At 41.8% G+C, this 22,052-nt stretch overlaps 1 protein-coding gene across 1 annotated transcript in view; it reads right to left on the reverse strand.

Annotated features, from left to right (window-relative positions):
* Positions 1–5,751: 5,751 nt before the first annotated feature.
* LOC125911449 (uncharacterized) overlaps positions 5,752–22,052 on the reverse strand; it is a 78,199-nt gene continuing 61,898 nt past the window's right edge. Inside the window, exon 2 of the mRNA XM_049615303.1 lies at positions 5,752–9,603. Within this exon, the coding sequence (XP_049471260.1) occupies positions 5,752–8,661 (2,910 nt within the window). The 5' untranslated portion in view covers positions 8,662–9,603. The remainder of the gene's footprint in view (positions 9,604–22,052) is intronic.

The raw sequence follows: 22,052 nt of genomic DNA on the forward strand, positions 1-22,052 counted from the left end.
AACAGGAGTCCCAGGTGAAAAGGAGAGAACAAAATTATCAAATAAATCTTATATATATTTTCCCAGTACTGAAGGTTAAGAGTCTCCAGGTTCAAAGGGTACGCTGAATGTTTACCACAATGAATAAAAAGAAACTCACATCCAGAACAATTGCTAAGAAATTTCATTACTAGGGATAAAAGAGAGAACCCTAAAATTCTTAGGAGGCTAATGAGGGATGTTCTTGAACACAATAAAGGACTAAAGGAAGCCTCAGGATCCAAGAAACAGGAAACCAGAGGAGAAAGCTGTATCTTGGGAACAACTAGTCCAACTTACGGCAGGAGGTCAGAAAGTTCTGGAAGGAAGGTCTCGAGGAGAAAGTAGAGACTTGATAGAATGCTGATGTGTTGGAATATTTAGAAAATAGTTTATAAGTGATCTCATAGTTAAATTTAAGGATAGATTTATAGAAAACCACACATATGAAAAATGCAGTAATTATTAACTATAGAAAAAAAACACACAAGAAATGTCACTGTAGTCCACTGCTTCGCTTTACATTGAAGAATATCTTCATATCCATAATGATATAATCACTTGTTATGGACTTAAATGTATGTTGGGAAAGAAGGTATAGGAAGATGGGAATGGAGGGGGGATGGAATGCAAGATGCGGAATCTTCATGACTATCATAACTGGAAGTTAATAGATAATATTTTAAAATAATAAATCAACATGGCAGTTTGAAATTACCATTAAAACCTAACTTGGTTGTCTCTGGGCAGGGTAAGGATGGGCCAGGTGGCTGTCATTTTCAAAGGAAGTCTTCTGACCTTTCACTACCGCCAGTGAGGGGGAGGACCAGCTGTCACAGCACCTGGACACTTGTCAGAATGGTGTCCCAAACACCTGAATCAGCACCTGCGCCCCAATGAGCCCTGGTGACTTATATGCACTTTAATGTTTGAGAAGCATTATCTAAGTACCTTGTGATTTTATAACCATGTGCATGCATAATTTTGATAATTTTTAAAAATGGGATAAAAAAGAGAGAATAATACATTCTGAATAACTTATCTGCAAAGATGTTCAATATAGCATTATTTATGGGTTAAAAAGTGGTAAACTACCTAAATGTTTAAATCAACAGAGAATTGATTAAGAATTGTAATGAGTATATACAGTTGAATAGCATGCAGCCATTAAACTAATGACATAAATGTGCTTTTCTCTAATTAAACTTTTAATTTTGATATAATTGTAGATACATGCAGACATAAGAAGTAGAGAGATCCCCTGTACTTTGTACTCAGATTCTCATAATGGTAACATCTTATAGAATATTACAATATTCAACCAGGATATTGACACAAACCACAGATCTTACTCAGATTACCTAGTTTTCCTTGCAGTTATTTCTGTGTGTGGGGTGCATGTGTGTGCGCATGTGTGTGTATATGTAGTTCTGTGCAGTTTTATCACTTACGTAGGTTCAGGCACCTACCACCACAGCCAAGATATGGAACAGAGTCAGCACTTCAGGATCCTTTTGCTGCTTTTTATAATCTCACCCACCACTCTCCCCCCAACCTCTGGCAACAACTAATGTGTTCTTCATCTCTATACATTTTTCATTGTTAAGAATGTTGTATAAATGGACTCCTGTAGTCCATAACCTTTTGTTATTGGCTTTTCTTTTCGCTCAGTATAATTCCCTTGAAATCCATCAAAGTTGTTACATGTGTCAAAGTTGTTACATGTGTTCATATTTTAGGGATGTACCACAGTTTGTTAACCATGGCTCTATGCTGACAGCTGAGAGCCTGGAGCCAGCTCAGGATTCTGTGTCTCCCTCTCTCTCTGCCTCCCCCACTCATGTTCTGTCTCCACTCTCTCTCTCTCTGTCTCTTGCTCTCTTTCAAAAATAAATAAACATTAAAAAAACCAAACCATGTGTTAACTAACCATTTACCTACAGAAAGACATCTAGGTTGTTTCCAGTTTGGGGGCTATAAAGCTGCTGTGAACATTTATTTGTAGGTTCATGTGTAAACTAAGTTTTGTTTCCCTGAGATAAATGTACAAGGGGGAAATTGTGGGGTTGTATGGTAAACCCAGGTTTTGTTTCATTAGAAATTGCCAAACCTTTATTTCCAGAGTAATTGTACTGTTTTATAGTCCCATCAGAAAGGTTAGAAAATGTTCACAATGTTCCCTCTTCCAGACCCCATTTAAAAATATCTAAGTAGAAGCAGTACCTTGGATCCTTGCTATCAAAATCAGAGAAGACTATGGAGGGAAGGTCAGGAAAACTATCCACCATCCATTCATAAAGTTGATATTTATGAATATCTAGCAGAGGCCTAAGAGATCCCCTCATGCAACCCTTGCAGATACAAAAACAGAGGTCTTACAGCAAGGTTCAGGGTTAGGAGGTAACAGAGTGGGAATCATACACGCACAGGTGTTCAAAACTTCTAGCTTTTCCCCATTTTTCTCACACATCCACAGTTCTTTCTCATCTTGCTCCCTCTTGGTCTTGGTCTTCTTCCTAAGCCCCCTTAGCCAGGGGTGCAAACCCTTGTGTGCACAAATAAGATTATAGATAAGATGCTGAGCTTGCTTTCCCTAGAATCATACATTCTTTGCCGCTAAACCTGAATTAAAAAAGGAACAAATCTCCCTCTATCCCCCTTTTTTTCTTCCTTCCCATAGGAGGTGGGTGGGGGATGGGCTAGAGGGATGATGTATACTAAGGAGGGCACTTAAGATGAGCAGTGGGTGTTGTATGTAAGTGATGAATCACTGAATTCTACTCCTGAAACCAATATTGCACTGTATGTTAACTAAAATTTATTTTAAAAAATTAACATTAATTTATATTTGAGAGAGAGAGAGAGAGAGAGAGAGAGAGAGAGAGAGAGGCAGTGCATGAATGGGGGAGGGGTAGAGAGAGAGGGAGACAGAATCCGAAGCAGACTGCAGGCTCTGAGCTGTCAGCACAGAGCCCAACATGGGGCTTGAACTCTAGAGCTATAAGATCTGAGCCGAAGTCACATGCTTAACCAACTTAGCCACCCAGTCTCCCCAACTAACTAAAATTTAAATAAAAAGTTAAAAAAAGAAAAGCTGTCTCAGGAAAAAAAAAGGTGGGGGGAAGAAATCTCTATGAGTAAAGGGCACCTTCACACCCGAAGACTGCCTCCTCCTGTTTTCCATCATATAGACACACAAACATGCTGTGGTTTCTCAGGTGTGAGGTGACATTATAGAGGGTTAAATTATATGGCAGTGTGTAGGCAAGGGAAATCTTCCACATCACTGAAATGTTGGGCTTGGCCTAAAAGGCCCCCTTTTCTGGTTCCTCATGACCCAAGTCTTGGCTCAACTGTTAGACTCCAAACCTGCAAGGTAAGGGAGGCCCAGCCTCACAGCCCCTAACTCTCTATCCCATTAACCTTGTGAATATCTTAATTACATTTTCATTTTTTAACAGTCTCTTCAATATATGAAATAATCTTATTTCCTCAATTATTTATTTACTCCCACCATGCCTGCCCCTCTTTTGAGGACAGAGATCTTTATATATTCTTCCACATTGTATCCACAGCACCTAGAATATAGCTTGGTAGGTGGCTGGCACTCAGTACGTGTTCATCATACTGAAGAAACAGGTGGGAGGATCTGATCAGCTGGCAGCAGCACTTCCTATACGGCTACTACGGTGATGAGACACTGAATGGGCACAAGGGTGGACAAGCCGACCAACAGAACACAAAAGCCCGTTTTAGGCATCTCACAGACATATACAAAAAAAAAAAAAAGACCAGGAAATTTTTCATAAAAGTGATTTAGGGGGTTCTATCCATGACTTTGGGATAGAGAAAATATGGATATACTTGAAATGATTAAAATTAAGAACTTCTGTTCATCAAAAGATACCATTACTGAGGAAAAAGATAAGCCATGGAGTGGGAAATTATATTTGTGGCACATTTAATCAACAATGGGCTTATATCCAGAATATACACCATTAGTAAGAAAAAGGCAACCTCAAAGACAAATGGGCAAGAGATTAGGTCAGACATGTCCTCAAACAGGATATCCAAATTGTCAGAAAGCATATAAAGAATGCTCAGCCTCTTCAGACATAAAGGAAATGCAAAGGTAAGACCACAACAAGATATTTCTACCCACCTAGCAGAATGGCTAACATTAGCAAGACTGACAATACCAAACAAATGCTGATGAGAATATGGAGCAAAAGAAACTCTTAAAGGAAGGAGTATAAATTGGCATAATCACTTTGGAAAAATATTTGACAGTATCTAATAAAGCTGACGATCTGCACCCCCCAATGACCCAGCTATCCCACTCCTCATAATGCACCAGGCAGAAATGCATGTGCCTGTGCAGTACGCACCTGGGCATGAACAATCCAAGAAGCCCTAATCATGATACACCAAAATGGAGAAAGCCCTGAAGTAGCTGACTAACAAACACAGGGTCATGTGCTAATTCAAAGTAATTCTGTATAACAATGACAATGAAAGAACATTAGATACACAGCGTTAAGGATGAGTCTTAACATAATTAGAGCTAAAGAAAGCAGACAATAGAATGGATAGGTTTAAAGGAATTCATAAGGTTTTATTTACATAAAGTTCAAAAACAGGCAAAAATAAACTATGTTGTTCAGGGGTGTAAAGTTAAGTAGTAAAATTATAACAAAAGGCAAGGAAGTGAACACCATAAAAGTTGGCAGTGGTTAGGGCCGGAGAGAAGGACATGCTGAGCAGGAAGGGCTGGGGGCTGGTAATGTGTTTCTTGGTGGGTGAAGGTTATTCAGCTTTTGCTTTATGACAGTATATTATGTATACATTTGTGCATTGTGTCTTTCTGTATGACTTCTGAATTTCTCCCTTAAAAGAGCTTTCAGTAAACAAACTGTAGGATGCAAAATCATAGAAAGCTAAGGCCTCTAGATGGCATTATCACAACCATGTTAAATATATAAAACTTATTTACAGAAAAGAAGCTGGAAGAAAATTTAACAAATATTAAGAATGGTTGTCTTATGGTATTGGAATAAAAACTCTTGCTCCTTAAATGCACTCACTGTGGAAGGCAGAAACGGGAATGCGGACTGAATTCCTTGTTAATTACTCCAACCATCACTGCCTGCTCTCCCAGAAGCAGCCACAAGAGGGAGCCTTCATATATCCACGTTGAGTTTCAAGTTCCGTGATTGCTTCAGGACTCATCCAGAGAGCAGACTTCAAAGATCTTCTCCCCTTCCCATTCCTGTGTACTCTCTTGTCTTCCTACGTGTTTTGATATGCAAGCACACTAGGCCTTCCCTCTCCTCCGGTAAGATTTGAAAGGCAAAGAGGGATAGGAACTAACATTTATTGAGCACCTGTGGAAATTCAGAAGCACCAACTATCTCTTTATACTGAAACATATTCAATTGTATTATAGCTAAATTTTAAAAATAAACATATTAAAAATACTAGAAGACAACATAGGGAAATTTCTTTTTTAAAAATTTCACAGTGGGGAAGGATGAAGGCAGACACAAAAAAAGCCTGCATCGAACACCTGGTGGGCAAAGACTATCAATAGGTAGCTGGAAGAAAAAGGAATTTAAACAGCTGGATTTATCAAGGAAAAAAAAAAAAACAAAAAACCAGAAACACAGAATTATAGCGAAATGCCAGTTCTTATTTGTTAGATTGCTATTTACTTAGTTTACTCCCAGAAATTGGTCACACACTGTGTTGATTAGGGTTGAGCCATCTGGGAGTGTGAGTGGTGCCCTCCCCACAGAAGGCAGACTGGCCTTCTTGCTTCACCTCTCCCCTCACTTTGGAACATTTACCATGTAGCTTCTTGCATTTAGAGGTTGGTGCGAAACACAGGGAACTCACCTCAGTCCCAGGAAGGTCCATGAGTGAGGGTGCTGTGCTCAGGCCATGGTGATGCCAGCCTCTTTTCCTGCTCTCTTCCTTCTGGTCATCCTGGTCTAGTGTTTGCAGAGAAAGTAGGAGGCTTGCTGGGGCCTTGGGGGTCCTGGGCCTTTCAGAAGCCTCTGAGCTGTTATCCACATCCATGTAGCTTCCAAGGGAAACCATGGAGACAGCACTGCTCCTGCCTGGGTAGTGGAAATCTGCCCGATGAGCACCAGGCCTGGGGTTTCGGGGCTTGGGACTCATGGGTTTGCTGGGCATGCCTTGGCTCCCATATGCCAAGCAACAGGCAGAGCTGGATGGAAGGGTGCGGCTGATCCCAGTCTGCTGGGCACAAGGGCTGGTGGGTGACATCAGCCAGGACTTCTCAGGAAAGATACCTGAAGTTAGGTACCTACCACTTTCCTGGGGGCTTGTGCATTTGATGGTTGGTTCACTTTTTCTCCTGTTATCTGGAGAGACCAAATTGCTGGATGACAAAGGTGTGGGAGCATGTGGGGGTGGCCAGTGATCTCCAAACACACAGCTTTCCTTGTCTTCTGCCTGCTCCTGACAGTGACTATTGGTCCCTGGGGGAGAGGGTCTGAGGAGATTCAAGATTTCCGGTCCTGGAACCAGACTCACTACGGCGGGCCTTTTGGGGGCTTCTACATCTTTGTTTTTCAGAAATGCACGCCAGGAACTCTGGCGCGGCCTGCTCTTCTCCTTCCGGCCCTTGAGGGCACCTGGACAACATTCATCAGTGTTCTCTTTTTCTAAAACCTTTGACTCAAAAAAATTTGCAAAGGTCTTATGAGCTAAGGCCAGCCTTGCCCTGAGCCTTTTCTCTGGAGTTTTGAGTCTCTTGGCATCAGCCCTTTCTGAGGACGGTGTCCTGCTGCCCAGGTCCTCTGGTGTTGCCACATGGTCCCCTTTCCTTAGCCCTGCAGCTTCCCCACCTGCGCCCCGGGAAATGGTCTTCAGAGTTGCGCCCGCGCCCACTTGGAGCGGCCAATAGGCCGCAGGGCCCCGACCGTCTGCACGCAGTTCCTCAAGGCCCGAAGAACCCGCGGTCGGGGCGGAGGCACCGGGTGGAGCGGGGCGAGTGGGCTGCAGACGCCCGGGTCCCTGCGCGCCGGGCTCCACGCCTGGGCTGTCGGAAGCGGACCTGCCTTTCCTGAGGGAGGTCACTCTGGGAACCGTCCGGCGCTTCCCGGGCTCCTGCAAGGCCTTGCAGGGGCGGCGGGGCTGGCCCTGCGGCGGCGGCGGCGGGGGTGCGTGGGCGCAGGCAGAGGCTGGGGCTTCCGAACCCATCTGCGCTGCCTCCGTCCCACCCGCCAGGCTCCCCGTCTCGGGGTGAAGGCCCTGGGCCCCGTGAGCATCTTCAGGCCCGGGGGCGGGAGGCCTAGCAGCCTGTGCCCTGTGTGTCCCAAAACCGGGGATCCACCTTGCCCCAGGCGGTTTCTCTTCGGCAGCCTCACCCCTGCTCAGCCGGGCCTGGGCAGGCTCCTGGGAACAAGTGTCTTTGTCCCGGGGCCTCTCTTCCGAGGCAGCTTCGGGGACCAGAACTATCGCAAGCTCTGCGTCGTGGGCCCCCTTCTGAAGAGTCCCATCGTCGTCTGCCAGTCTGCTGGCCTCCGGCAGCGCACACTCACTGCCGCAAGTTTGTGGTTTCCCAGCCCTGGGAGACTCCCAGGAGGTCGTCCCAGCACCGCAGGGAGATCCTGGTTTTTCCTCCAGAAATTCGGACAGTGTTTCTGGAAGAGGACCTGTTTTCCTCCTGGTGGCCTGCAGACCTTTCTGCTCAACAGCTACAATGATGAGTGTGCACCTGCCCCTAGATGTTTCCACCTTGGGCCCTAGCTTCAGGCCCTCAGGAGAGGGCCAGGCACCACCTGCCAGCCCCTGGTGGCACTCATCCCCACCACTGCAACGAGACACAGGGGCTGCTCTGGTTTCTGAAAATTCCGGCAAGGCACTTTTGGTGCCTTGGGGGTCTAGAACCATCACATCTTCCAGCTCCTTTGAGGTGTCTGTTGCACTTGATTTCAGGGTGATCTCTGGAGTATCTGAACAATCACTCACTTTGCAGCAACCCATCCAGTCTCTGTTCCACACCTGTGTCCCGCTATTGCTGGAATGATGTGGGAACTTGGCCCTAACAGGTGGCTTTCTTTTCTCACTGAGAATGTACTTTGATCCGTAATTACTGGTTTGGTTTCCTGCCTCAACAGAAATGTCCTGAAGGTGCTTTTGTCTGTCACTCACATCAGCATCGTTTGGTGCAGGGCCAGTGCCTTGGGGTTCCTCTTGTAGGTTTTCTGGGCTATGTTCCGACTTGCACTCTGTGGGCACTGGCACTTCCTCTGTGCTAAAGCTCACGGAGTCTGCAGTAAGGCATGAAGAGACTGGGCAGGATCTAGAATCCTGTCCCAACTGGTTTTCCAGCCAGAGATGTTCACAGGGTGTGTCCTGAAAGGCCCTTTTCCAGCTAAGAGCACTGGGTTTATACTGATCCTGCAAATAAGGGGCCCTCCTCTGGGAAGCAGGAAGTAAAGGAGACAGTCGGGTGAAGACAGGGTGGAGAGGGTTTCGTGTTCTTGGGTCTCGTTCTGCTTCAGTCCCTTCCTTCAAATGAGTCCCAAATTTCACAAAATTCTGCCCTGGAGGATTCTCAGGGTATCTTAAGGGAAACACTGCTATGGAGTGGGCCCTAGTCAGTATCCTCATGTGCTGACAGCAGTGCTCTGTGGATGTTCTGTCCTCGTCATTAATATTTTCGGGGGCACTGTGGTGAAGCTTGGCATGAAGGAGGCAAGATGTCCCTAAAGGAAGCTGGCAAGGGGCATCAGAGCAGGGCTGGAAGCAGAGCAAGTCTGTGTACTCTTCAGGGCCTAGAGTACTTCCCTTTTTTGTTCTGGCTCCCACAGGGCCTGTGCTGTGCTCAGGGCCTTTGAAAGGTCCCCTGGCCCTGCTGTGGATATGTGGCCAGCTCTGGCCCAGTTCACAGCACCAGAGAAGGAAGGGCCAGACCACTGGGATGTCCAGACAACTCTCAGACCTGGATTTCTGAAGAGAAGAAATAGAGAACCCCCCGAGGACTTGTGCAGTTGCCTTTGCTGGCTGGAGACTGTAGCTGCCTGTGGTGCCCTGTGAGCAGCCCTCTGTGTGGTGAGGAGACCCTGCCAGAAAAGACTCTTGCTCCAGGCTGGCCACACTGCTGTCCTGGAAGTGTTCTGTCTTCTCTTCTCCAGCAACTGCAGCAAAGGTTTGGAACCCAGTTTCATAAGACTCTTCCTTGAAGCCAGGGGACAAATCTAGTTCCTCTTTTGAGTCAAGCTCAGGGACATTAGTTGAATGCTGCTCCTGAGGAGCTCTGGTTGCTGGTATGTCAGGGCATCCCCAGTGTCCTTCTCTGTCCACAGAGGTACCACTTAGAGGAAGGCAGGTTCCCCCTGTGAAGCCACAAGGCAGGGACTCTGTGTCGGAAGCACTTTCAAAGGAGTCGGTTTTTGTGTCTGATTGACTTTCGCTCTGGTGGGACAATGTCTCAAAATCATCATGGTCAGTTTCTTGACTCCATCCCTGTTGCTCTGGTTCTGCAGGTGAAGTGGGGAACTGCTTATCTTCAATCTTGTCTTCACCGGGTGGGTGTGCACCTGGCTCTGGAGGCTGGAAGGGCAAGAGGAGAGGAGTCAGAGATGAGGCCTCAGGATATTTGCACACATTTACACTGCACCAGCCTTTGTCAGAAGGAGGAAGGTTCAGAAACATCTCATTAGTCCCCCATGTGCCCCTCAGAAAAGAAAGGTAAATATGAATATGAATAGCTACCTTTTATTAGCACAGAAAACAAGTGATGAAGCCAAACCCAAACGGCAGGGAGAAAATGTGGCGCGTAGTTAACGTAACGCTATTAAAAGTCAGAATAGGCCAAATAAACACGTGAAGTTTAAGTAAGTATAAATACGTCGTGTGAGTCACAGCAAAAAGCATCTCTCTGTCTAATGTTCTCAGCAGGAAATAACAAATTAATAAAAGTTTGCTTTCTGTTGTTTGTTCTTACATAATCAGCTGGATTAAAGTCAAGAGCCTCATATTTAGAAGTATTTTCTGAGTTAGGTTTACTGGAGTAAAAAAAAAAAATATATATATATATATATATATACACATATATATATACACACATATAAGAATTATTGAATTTCAAACATATTTTTTTGACATTATAATGCCCAACAGCTTTGAGAACAGGAAGGAAAAAAGAGAACTGTGCAAATATTTGCAAATTTTCCTTTTGTTGTTATACATTTCTTTTTTTTAAATGTTTGTTTATTTTTGAGAGAGAGAGTGAGACAGAGCATGGGCGGAGGAAGGCCAGAGGGAGAGAGGGAGACACAGAATTGGAAGCAGGCTCCAGGCTCTGAGCTGTCAGCACAGAGCCTGACGCGGGGCTCGAACTCATGGACCACGAGATCATGACCTGAGCTGAAGTTGGACACCCAACTGACTGAGCCACCCAGGCCCCCCATGTCATTATACATTTCTTAATCAACTTGTTTGAGCTATAAATTTATATGTATTCATTTAAAGTGGATGGATTTATGCATTTTGACAAATGTAGACACCCATGTAACTACCACCATGATAAAAATCTATTTCTATTTCTCAAAAAAGCCCCCTCCCTCCTCCTAGTCATTCCCCACGCCCTTCCCCCCATGCCCCAGTGACCTACTTTCTGTTTCACAGACTAGATCTGTCTTTTCTGGAGTTTCTCAGATGACCAGAATATGCCGTATGTACTCTTCAGGGTCTGGCTTCTTTCTTTCAGCATAGTATTTTAGAGCTTCATCCGTAGGTCGTGGTTGTAGCATGTATTATACAGATAGTGCCTTGAACTTGGTGATAATGCTGTACCAAACGTTCAATTACCAAACTCCCCAGACTCCCTGGACCAGGAGTGGGGCAGACACTTGGCTTCACTTGTAGCTAAGGTGCCTCCACACAAGTTTTGTACAGAAGCCATTCACTCAACCAGCCCTCCCTAAGCATGGTTTCTCAGGACTTGTCTTAAGAGATTTCCCAAAGTAAAATTGCTTTTAATTCTCCAAAACTGAGAAGAGAAAAACAGGTGAACACCAAAGCATGTGCTGTGTGAGGCTTTTAAGGTACAAGATAGATTCAGAATATCAGGAATAACAATACTATAGTTTCAAATTTGTTGCAAAGTAGGAAGGAGTGGGAAATAGGAGAGGAAACATTAAAAATCAAACCATTTGGAAAGGAGGACCCTGTGGTTGCTGTGTGGTCCAGGGGAGAGAAGGGTTAAGAAGCTAGGGATCCCAGGGTCCCCAGCAAGGGTGTGCCAGGTGCCAGGCACCTCCCATGGCCCGGGGAGGATAAGCAAGACAGGGATGTGAACATGCCTTGGCAAGCACAGAGGCCTGTTTTGGGAACAAGTGAAGAGAGAAGGCCAGCTACAGGCCTGCAGCGTTCTCTTGCTCAGTAAATGCTGCGTTGGGAACACCTCTATTCCCTCATCTGGCCAACCGTGTCATTAAGCTGGGACTGACCTTCTGACCGTGGAGCATGTGGGCTGTTCGTTCGGCACTGTCATAGCCTGACATCACCTTACAGACTTACAGTGGCATACTCACATGCATCACCTGACATACTCATAGTGGGCCACATAGTGGCCCAGAGAATCTCAAAGTCCCAAGTTCCAAATGACTGAAGACCTGCACAATGAGTACCCTAAAATACCAGAGGTCTCATTCCTGTCCCCACCTCTGCCCAGCATATCCTCCCAGAACAGGGCCAGGAGGGGATGGGCTGCTACCAAGAAACCAGACTCCCTGGCTGGGTGTTGTTGAGGGCCAAGCTGTTCTTGGAGTTCCAGGTCATTTTGGCAAGAGATCTCACTATGTCTCAACAAAAATAAAAGACTTTGGGAAAAAAATATAACTTTTCCAGATCACAAGATTGGCATAGTCTCTGGAAGAGCACTGGAATAGCAGATTTAATTTTCCTTAAAGTGTACAAATGCTGAAATATGGAGAGTATGTTTTTTAAAAAAAGCATTTGATTTGGTTGAATATTAGGTTCTAAATCTTATGAAAAAAGAATATTTTCTTCTGACTTGATTCGTAAGTAATCCTCAAATAATTTCTCAACACCGATCCATATAATTCCAGGGTTATCCTAAAGGATGGCCTGCGGGTTAAAGCTAGAGGCAAAAATATTCTTTTTGAAGTTTTTTTTTGGGGGGGGGTGAGTGGTGGTCAAATTTTAATGCTTTTAAGCAGAAAAGCTCTTTTTCTTTTGTCACAGCCTTTTGTCACACTCTTAATTATCTTGTTTTTGTAACTATATGCAGCTTCAAACACTAGGGTAAGATGTTTGAACTTCCTCCTGTATTTTTTTTTTCTAGCTGCCTTTATGATTTGCTCTGGTTTACTTAGATGTATGTTTTAGTTATCTTTTTGTTTCTGATTTCTGTTTAATTATATTATAATCAGAGAGTGTGGTCTGTATGATATTGATTCTTTGAAATTAGTTGAAAGTGGGTTTATGGCCTAATACATATTAAGGCTTTATTTCACAAATGTTCCATGGATATTTGAAGAGAATGTGTATTCTCTAACAGGTTCATGCAGGGTTTAACAGGTGCTCATTAGCTCAAGTTTGTGAATTGTTAAATCCTTGTTAAATCCTCAGTAATATGACCAGTTTTTTATATGCTATTAAGAGAAGTGGGTTAAAATTACTGACTGTAGTGATACATTTATCAATTTATTTTTTAACTCTATCATCTTTTGATTTACATATTTCAGGACTATGTTAGTAGGTGCATGAAAAAGTTTATAATTGTACATCTTCCCAGTGAGTGGCTCTTTTTATTATTACATAGTAACCTTCTTCATCCCTTATAAAGGTTTTTACTTTCAATGTGATCTTCTCTAATGTTAGTAGACCTACAATAGCTTTCTTTTGGGTATTTGCCTCATATATGCTTTCCCATTCTTTTATTTCAGTTTTCAATTTATGTCCCGTAGGTGTATTTTTCATAAACAACATAGAGCTGGGGTTTTGAAGCCCAATGTTTCAGTCACTTTTAACCAGAGAGTTTAACCTGTGAGCATCTATTGTGACCACTCGTATGTTTGGGTTTCTTTTTACCACCATATTTTATTATTTTTTACCTCCCCCTTTTTTCCATAGGGATTTCCCTTTATTGTGTGAACTCTGCAATGGTTTGCTTAACAGCATATATTTTAAGGAATGTTATGCTTTGTTTTATGTCTTTTTGTTGCAGTGAGCATTTGGGGAAATATACAATCTGCAATAATTCTAGAATCAGAAAAGTTCCCATCACTTTGCTCATCGTGGCCTGGCTGTCTGTCTGTTCACTCACAGAAATCACTCTGGCAGACGCCCCTAAAGACCTCTGCATTGCCAAACCCAAGGCTCTGGTTTCCTCTCTCGCTCACTTTTTTTTTTTTTTTACTTTAATTTTTTACAACTTTACTGAGGTATAGTTGACATAAAATAAACTGTACATATTGCAAGTGTACAATTGAAGTTTTTACATTCATCCGGGAAGCCATGACCACAGGCAAGATAATGAACCTTTCTCTTGCTTCCAAAAGCGACCTGATGCTTTTTTGTTCCTTCTCATCATCCCCCTCTCAACTCTCCCTGGCCACTCTCCTCCACCCCCCGGTGATCTTTATCTGTTTTCTGCTGCTATAGATTACTTTGAATTTTCTAGAATTCCATGGAAATGGAATCACACAGTATATATTTTTTGTCTGGCTTTGTCCACTCAGCACAATTATTTTGAGAGTCACTATGCTGCATGTGTTGATAATGAGTGGCATTTCATTGTATAGAGGTGGCACAATTGGTTTATCCATCCATCTGCTGATGGACATTGAGTTGCTCCCAGTTTTTGGCTTTCCAAGTAAAGCTGTAGTGAACATTTTTGTACGTCTTTGTATGGATGTGTGCTTGCATTTCTCTTGAGTAAATATGGAGGAATGGAATGCCTGGATCATATGGAAGGGCTCCATGTTTAATTTCTTAAGAAACAGCAAACTGCTTTCCTTTCCACTCCCTTTTACACTCCCCTGGCAATATATGGGGGCGAGGTGCTCCACACCCCCACCCACATCTGGGACAGTCAGCTTTGTTCATTTCAGCCATCCTAGTGGGTTTGAAGTGGTATCTCATTGTGTTCTTTTTTTTTTTTTTTGTCATTGTGTTCTTAATTTGCATTTTCCTAATGACATATGATGTTGAGCATCTTTTCATACACATTTTTCCATCTATACATCTTCTCTGGTTTCATATCAGTTCAAATTTTTTGCCCATTAAAAAAACTTGGGTTGTAGTCTTATTACTGAGTTGTAAGACTTCTTTATAGATCCCAGATATAAGTCTTCTGCTTGAGATAGAGATAGGTCACAAAGTTTCTTCCAGCCTTTGCCCTGCCTTTTCATTTTGTTAACAATTATTCTTTATTTACAGAGTGAAAACTTTTAATTTTTATGAAGTCCAATTCATTGATTTTTGTGTGTTGAATTTTAAAGACTCTTTACAACCTAAGGTCGCAAAGACTTTTTCCTATCATTTTTTCTAGAGTATGATAGATAGAATAATATCCCTCTCCCCCAAAAGATCCCCATGTCCTAATCCCTGAAATCTGTCAGTGTTACCTTTTACAGGAAAAGGGATTTTGAAGATATGGTTATGTTAAATATCTTGAGAAGATTATGCTGAATTATCTGGGTGGACCTGATGTAATCACAAGAATCCTTTTAAGGGAAAAATGGAGGCAAGAGAGTCAGAGAAGGATGTGTGATAATGGGAGCAGAAACAGAGTGATTCAGGGGAGGGCCTCAAGCCAAGGAATGCGGGTGGCCTTCAGAAGCTGGAGACCGCAAGTAAAGGATTCTCCCCTAGAGCCTTCAGAAGGGAACACAGTCCTGCTGACTCCTTGGTTTTAGCCCACATGAGAGTTTTCCATGGTTGTCTAACAGTGGGCATGTGTAGTAACACTAGCATGAAGCCCAAGCACTGTGTTACATAGAACTATGATGTTTTCCAGAGAAAGGTCATGGTCTTTTCAGTGCAGTAAAGAGTCTGGGTTACAGGCCTGTTTTTCTCACTTGCCTGAGTCCACATCTCTGTCAATGACTACCACGTGGCCGATTATGCTTACCCTACTGGATTTGGGGAAGATGAAGGAAGGATATCAGAGCTCTCTAAAAATTCTAAATATTCTCCTACCACTCTAGGTTATCTTGATTTTTCCATGTCAAGTGTGGAAAATAAACACCCTATTCTATCAGTTCTTTTCACAGCTAGCTTGGTCACAAATACCTTGAGGACATAAATTATGTCACATACCTGTTATCTCCTGTAGCATCTAGCACAGGGCTTGGTACAGAGTAAACACAAAGTAAGTATTTGAGGGACACAGAATTACACAGGATCACCACTGCAATGGATGGCTATTTTATTTTTTTGTTTTACTTATTTATTATTTTTCATGAACATACTTTATTGTCAAAGTGGCTTACATATAACACCCAGTGCTCAACCCAACAAGTGTCCTCCTCAATGTCCATCACCCACTTTCCCCTCTCCTCCCTCCCATCCACCCTCAGTTTGTTCTCTATATTTAATAGTCTCTTGTGGTTTGCCTCCCTCTCTCTCTGTTTGTAACTATTTTTTCTCCCTTTCCTTCTCCCATAGTCTTCTATCAAGTTTCTCAAGATGCACATATGAGTGAAAACATATGATACCTGTCCTTCTCTGACTGACTTATTTCACTCAGCATAGTACCTTCCAGTTCTATCCACATTGCTGCAATTGGCATGATTTCATCCTTTTTCACTGCCAAGTAGTATTCCATTGTATATGTAAACCACATCTTCTTTATCCATTCATCAGTTGATGGACATTTAGGCTCCTTCCATAATTTGGCTATTGTTGATGGATGGCTATTTTAAACTCCGGCTAAAGATCTGAATATCTTATCATTTTATTTTCATATGTCATTTTCCCCAAACATAATATTCAAAGGCACATTCAGATTTACATACACATGTTCCACTTATTGTATGCATTAGACCTGTGCCAGCAGAGGCAGAATATCTTCCTGTTTAAGTTTTTCAATTTGTGAATATATTTCGCTGCAGAAATGAAATATTTTACTATTCTATTTGAGTAAAGAAGTGGGGTTTTTGTTTGTTTTTTTACAAAAGGAAACTCTTATTCAAATAATTGGACTTAAAGTGCCATTCTCACGAGACCTCAGATGAGAGGGAGGGTGAGTGTCACTACAGTCTGTCCTCTGGCTGCTGGAGGAGCATCTGGTGACCCTTCAGTCACAGCTCAGGTCATGGCATACAGTGGGCAAATTTTTCCAGTCAATGTCTGGCAGGTGAGCTAATGAGTAGAAGGCAGTGGAGGTTACATCATGGGGGTGGAGAGAGGCTGACAGGACCAGAAAAAGTTGAGGAAGTGTGAGGAGCCCCAGAGACTCCCTGCTCACCTCAGTTTCAGAGCAAGCTATATGGTATCACCTCCAGCACATCTACTTGCTTACCTAACCTCATGCCCCACCCATCCCTGACATTTGACACTGAGCCGATTATATTTATCTTTTCACTCTCTGAAAAGCATGGGTTTCCAGGTCAATCATTCCCACTGATGGGATTACAAGGAGGATGTATTCTCTACACTCTCCAAGGACTCACTCAAGCAGTTTCTACCTCACTGCACCTAAATGCACTTACTTCTTACCCATTTGTTAGATGACAGGAATTCTTCTACCTGTAAAGTCCTTTTAGGCAGTTAATGGGAGTTACAATGTGATCCTAGAAGTATTACTATTATGTTGACTTAAGAATATTCTAGAATCCCAGGGCACCTGGCTGGCTCAGTCAGTGGAGTGTGTGAGTTTTGATCTCGGGCTTGTGAGTTTGAGCCCTACATTGGGTGTAGAGATTACTTAAACATAAAATCTTAAAAAAAGAAAATATTCTAGAATTCCAAATTGCTTTTTCCCTTAATTATCCCTGATTCTATACACTCAGGCTGAATTTCCACATATATCACTTTCTATCTTTCCCCCCTTTTTAAAAACATTTTATTTATTTTTGAGAGAGACAGAGAGAGCATGAGCAGGGGAGGGGAAGAGAGAGTGGGGGGACAGAGGATCTGAAGTGGGCTCCCCAACAACAATGAGTCAGACCTGGAGCTTGAACTCACAAACCATGAGATCATAACCTGAGCCCAAGTCAGACACTCAAACAACTGAGCCACCCAGGTGCCCAACACTTTCTATTTTCAAAGGCCCTGTAGTTATCTTCTGCTCTGTCTGATTTTTTCTGGAAGGGCACAGATGCATTTGCCAAAATTCTGGATTCAGAGCTACTTAAGAAGTTGCCATTTACTAGAAACTATTATGTGCCAGAAACAATTTCACATAAAAGACACACAAAACAAAGCCCCTTCTATCAGAGCAGTTGTGAACTAACAAAGGAACAACCACCTAGACAACTGGCAAGACTGAACTGTGTTCCATGTGCTACCAATGGTATAAACAGAAACTATACACACACATGAAAATGAGTGATTCCAGGGGGAGGATGGTTTTACAGGGGCTGCCCTTCGAGCTGTGCTATGACAGATGAAGTTTCATGGATGCCTGGTGGGAAAAGTGTAAAAGGGGGCAGTTTCTATGACCTCACAGGCAAGGGCAAAAGGAGGCAGAGGCCAGATATTGTGGGGACTTGTAGGTGGGTTGAAGAATTGTATCTCATTCTGAGTTCAAAGAGGAAACCAACAAAGAATTTAAGACACAGAGTAACATGATGTGGTATACCTGTAGTCAACCTGGACAGTTGGAAAGCTACTGTAGTTGTTTACTTGTCTTTTCTGTTACCCTCTAATGTCTCACTGCTGGGCATCTACCAAAGGCACCCTATTGTCTGGCTATATGCCCTCATGTTGGCCCCTACAACACTTTCCCCATGGACTACTCCAAGTTGTCAATTGCATCACCTGAGAAACCAACCCAGCTCCATCCCCAGTGGGAAATGGGCATTTAAACACAGCTTTGAGAGGTAAAAAGTTAGTGACTCATTGTGATGAGAATTTGAGTTATACAACTTACTTCCCCGTTCTGTACCTCAGCATCCTCACTTGTAAATGAAGGCTTATGACTAGATTAGCATTTTCCAAGACTGCATTCTGACTGTAGCTTCTGCCCTGGGATGTAAATGAACTCAAAGGAGCATTACTCCCACTCTTACAATGAAAAAGCCAAATTAACATCAAATTCATAACTTTTTTGGGGGACATCTGAGAGCTGAGGTTGCAGAACAAACTACTGGCCCAAAATATGAAGAGAGACAGACATCTACTGGGGGACAGGAGACCCAAACATCCAAGACTAATATCAAATGATCTAACACAACCATAATTAGAATCCTAGGAGGAGAGGAGAAAGAATAGGGGAGAAGGAATATACGAAGCAAGAAGTCCAAGAATTTCCCTAAATGAATGATAATATTAAACCACAGATTCATAAGGTTCAAAGGAAAAAAAGCTCACATATAGGCATATCACACTGAAACTACTGAAAATCAAAGACAAAGAGAAAATCTTGAAAGAAGATAGATAAAGAGAAACTATAGGGAAAAAAATGAGGATAAGAATTAGAGCAAAAATCTTATCAGAAACCATGCAAGACCATACACAGCAGAGAGACTTTTTTAAAGAGCTGAAAGAGAAAATATATCCAGCAAAAGAATCTTTCAAACATGAAGGAAAAATAAGAACCTTCCTAACAAAAATTGAGGGAATTAATTTTCAGCAGACCCACTACATAGGAAATGTTGAAATTTCTTCAGGCAGCGGGTGCTTGGGTGGCTCAGTTAAATGCCCCACTCTTGATTTTGGCTCAGGTCATTATCTCACAGTTCATGTGATTGAGTCTCGCATCTGTCTTTGCATTGATAGTGCTGAGCCTGCTTGGGATTCTCTCTCCCTCTCTCTTGGCTCCTCCTTGGCATCCTCATACACACACACACACACACACACTCTCTCTCTCTCTCTCTCTCTCTCTCAAAACAAACAAATAAATAAGCTTAAAAAAAAACAAAAAAAAACAAAAAAAAAACTTCTCCAGGCAGAAGGAACATGATAGCAGACTGAAACTTGGATCTGCACAAAGAAATGAAGAGTGCAAACGAGGAGCAGAAGGAATGTTTTGGACCTGATAAAGGTCAACTACAAGAATCCTAAGGCTAACTTGATGCCTAACAGTGTAAGATTGAATGCTTCCTCTGTAGGACTTCAACAAGGCCAGGGTTTTTCTCTAACTCAACACTGAACTCTGGAGTCCTAGCCAGTGTAATAAGGCAATAAAAAGAAATAAAAGAAATACAGATTAAAATGAAAGAAACTAAAGAGTCTGTGTGTGATTTTCTATATAGAAAATCTCAAAGAAACTAAAACAAACAAACAAAAAACACATAAAAACCCCTCCTGGAATTAGCAGGTGATTTTAACAAGGTTACAAGACAACAAGGTCAAGAAAAAACAAAACAAAACTGCATTTTTATATAAGCAATTAGAATTTGAAATAAAAAATAGAATTTACAATAGTAGCTAAAAATTATATCCATAGGTATAAATCTAAGGAAATATATTCAGAATCTATATGCTATATTTCATTAGCATGGCTCTTTAATCAGTACTGATAAAAGAAATCAAAGAAGATCTAAATATATGAAGAAAGTATGCTGTTTATAGATTTAAGGACTTAATATTGCTTAATATAATTACTGAATATTAATAATATTACTATTACTTAATATTACTAAGAAGCCAATTCTCCCCATTTTTGAACAATTTGAGTAACAAAAATAACCATATTATTGACTTATAACCCAAAGAAGAGAACAATTATCCATAAGCCTATACTAATATGAATAAATGACTGTATAAATTTTTAAAAAGGAAGAAAAGAAAATTCTTCTTTATGGAAAAATTACAACTAGTGAATGTGGAAAAAATGAGGGAAAAAGAAAACTGCCATTACAATGCCACAGTAAGAGTTGTTTCAGGGAAGATCTACCAATGAATGTTAAAGTCATGTGTAAAGAGTGATCAAAAGGTTCACACTCTGACTGAGTAATCTCACTTGAGAAAGTCTAACCTAAGGAAAGACTCCGTAATGTGACATGTCCATTGAAGATCTATTTGCAAAATTTAAAAAGGGAAATAATTTGTGATCCACACTAGGAAAATGATTAAACAAATTAAGCCATATGCACTCAATGGACAATTAGGCAGCCATGAAGAATGTAATTAATAGGGATGCCTGGGTGGCTCAGTCAGTTAAGCGTCCAAATTTGGCTAAGGTTATGATCTCACAGTTTGTGGGTTCAAGCCCTGCATTGGGCCCTGTGCTGACAGCTCAGAGCCTGGAGCCTGCTTCAGATTCTGTGTCTCTGCCCCTCCCCCACTCATGCTCTTTCTCTCTCAAAAACAAATAAACGTTAAAAAAAATTTTTAATGTAATTTATAAAGGCTATTGAATAGTAGAGAAAATATGTATTGTGGGATACAGAATTTCTATGACCATAGAACGTTTTAAAAATACAAAAACACTGAAATGAAATAAACCAAAGAAACATTTTTGTTATAGTCAAAACATTTTTTTCTATTTGCCACATAAAGTGGTTAAATTACCCTGATAACTTAAAAATATTTGGAAAGAATTCCCTTTTTATAAATATGAATTGTAGGTAATTTTGTTAATAATTAAAATTTTTTTTAATGTTTATTTATTTTTGAGACAGAGAGACACAGCATGAACGGGGGAGGGTCAGAGAGAGGGAGACACAGAATCCGAAACAGTCTCCAGGCTCCGAGCTGTCAGCACAGAGCCGGACGCGGGGCTCGAACTCACAGACCGTGAGATCGTGACCTGAGCCGAAGTCGGCTGCTCAACGGACTGAACCACCCAGGCGCCCCATTGTTAATAATTTAAATAGACCTTCAGGAGAAAGAGCTATGTCAATTACTTCTTTGTACCCCATAGTGCTTAGTTGTAAGACCTTATAATGTAGAATGATCTCAATATCTTCATACTGATTCATTATCAATATTCATAGCTATAGCAGGTGCATCAAGAAAGTATAGTGCTTGTTTCTCTTCACAGCTTTCATTTCTTCATTTCACCAGTGGAGAACCTGGGTTCCAACCCTACTTGGCAGTAATGAGGTGGTGCTCCTGTCTTTGTAAGAACAGTGTCAAAGGAGGCCTGCTAAGTTATAATATTTAACTAAGATCCAGTGTTTCCTAATATGATACCAAAAATGTCCAGAATAGAATAGAAAATAACTCATCACATCAAGAAGCAGGAAAATCTCTACTTACATAAGGACAGACACTCAACAGATGCCAACACCAAAATAACAGATGTTAGAATTATCTGACATGGATTTTAAAGCAGCCGTCATAAAAGTGTTTGAAACAAATGAAAAAGTGGACTCAGCGTCCCCCTGCTCCAAAATAGAAGATATAAAGAAGAGCCAAAAGGAACATTTAGAAATGAAATATACAATACTGAAATTTAAGAATTCAATGGATGGGTTCAAAAGCAGTATGGAGAAGGCCATGGAAATAATCAGAGAACCTGAAGACAGAACAATGGGAATTATATCATTTGAACACCAGAGAGAAAACAGATTGGATAGAAAAATGGACAGAGCCTCAGGGATCTACAGGACTACAACAAGATATAACATCCAGGAAACAGATTTTCCTTATCCTTTTCAGTTTATAAAGTTGTGTTTCACTCTTGAAGCAGAAATTATAACACTGCCAGATATCAATATATAAAGAGGAAATATTTAAGATAATTATAAATGAAGGAGGGTAAGGGGATGTAAAGGGAAGTAAAGTTTTACATTCCATTCAAACTGGTAAAGTGTCAACGGCAACAGACTGTGGATAAGGACATGTGTAGGACTTGTATACTAAAAACTATGAAACAGTTTGTTCCTTGAGTTGTCTTTTTATCTCCCCAATGTTCT

This window comes from Panthera uncia, assembly GCF_023721935.1.
Source record: "Panthera uncia isolate 11264 chromosome C1 unlocalized genomic scaffold, Puncia_PCG_1.0 HiC_scaffold_3, whole genome shotgun sequence".
In the NCBI taxonomy this organism is placed as follows: Eukaryota; Metazoa; Chordata; class Mammalia; order Carnivora; family Felidae; genus Panthera; species Panthera uncia.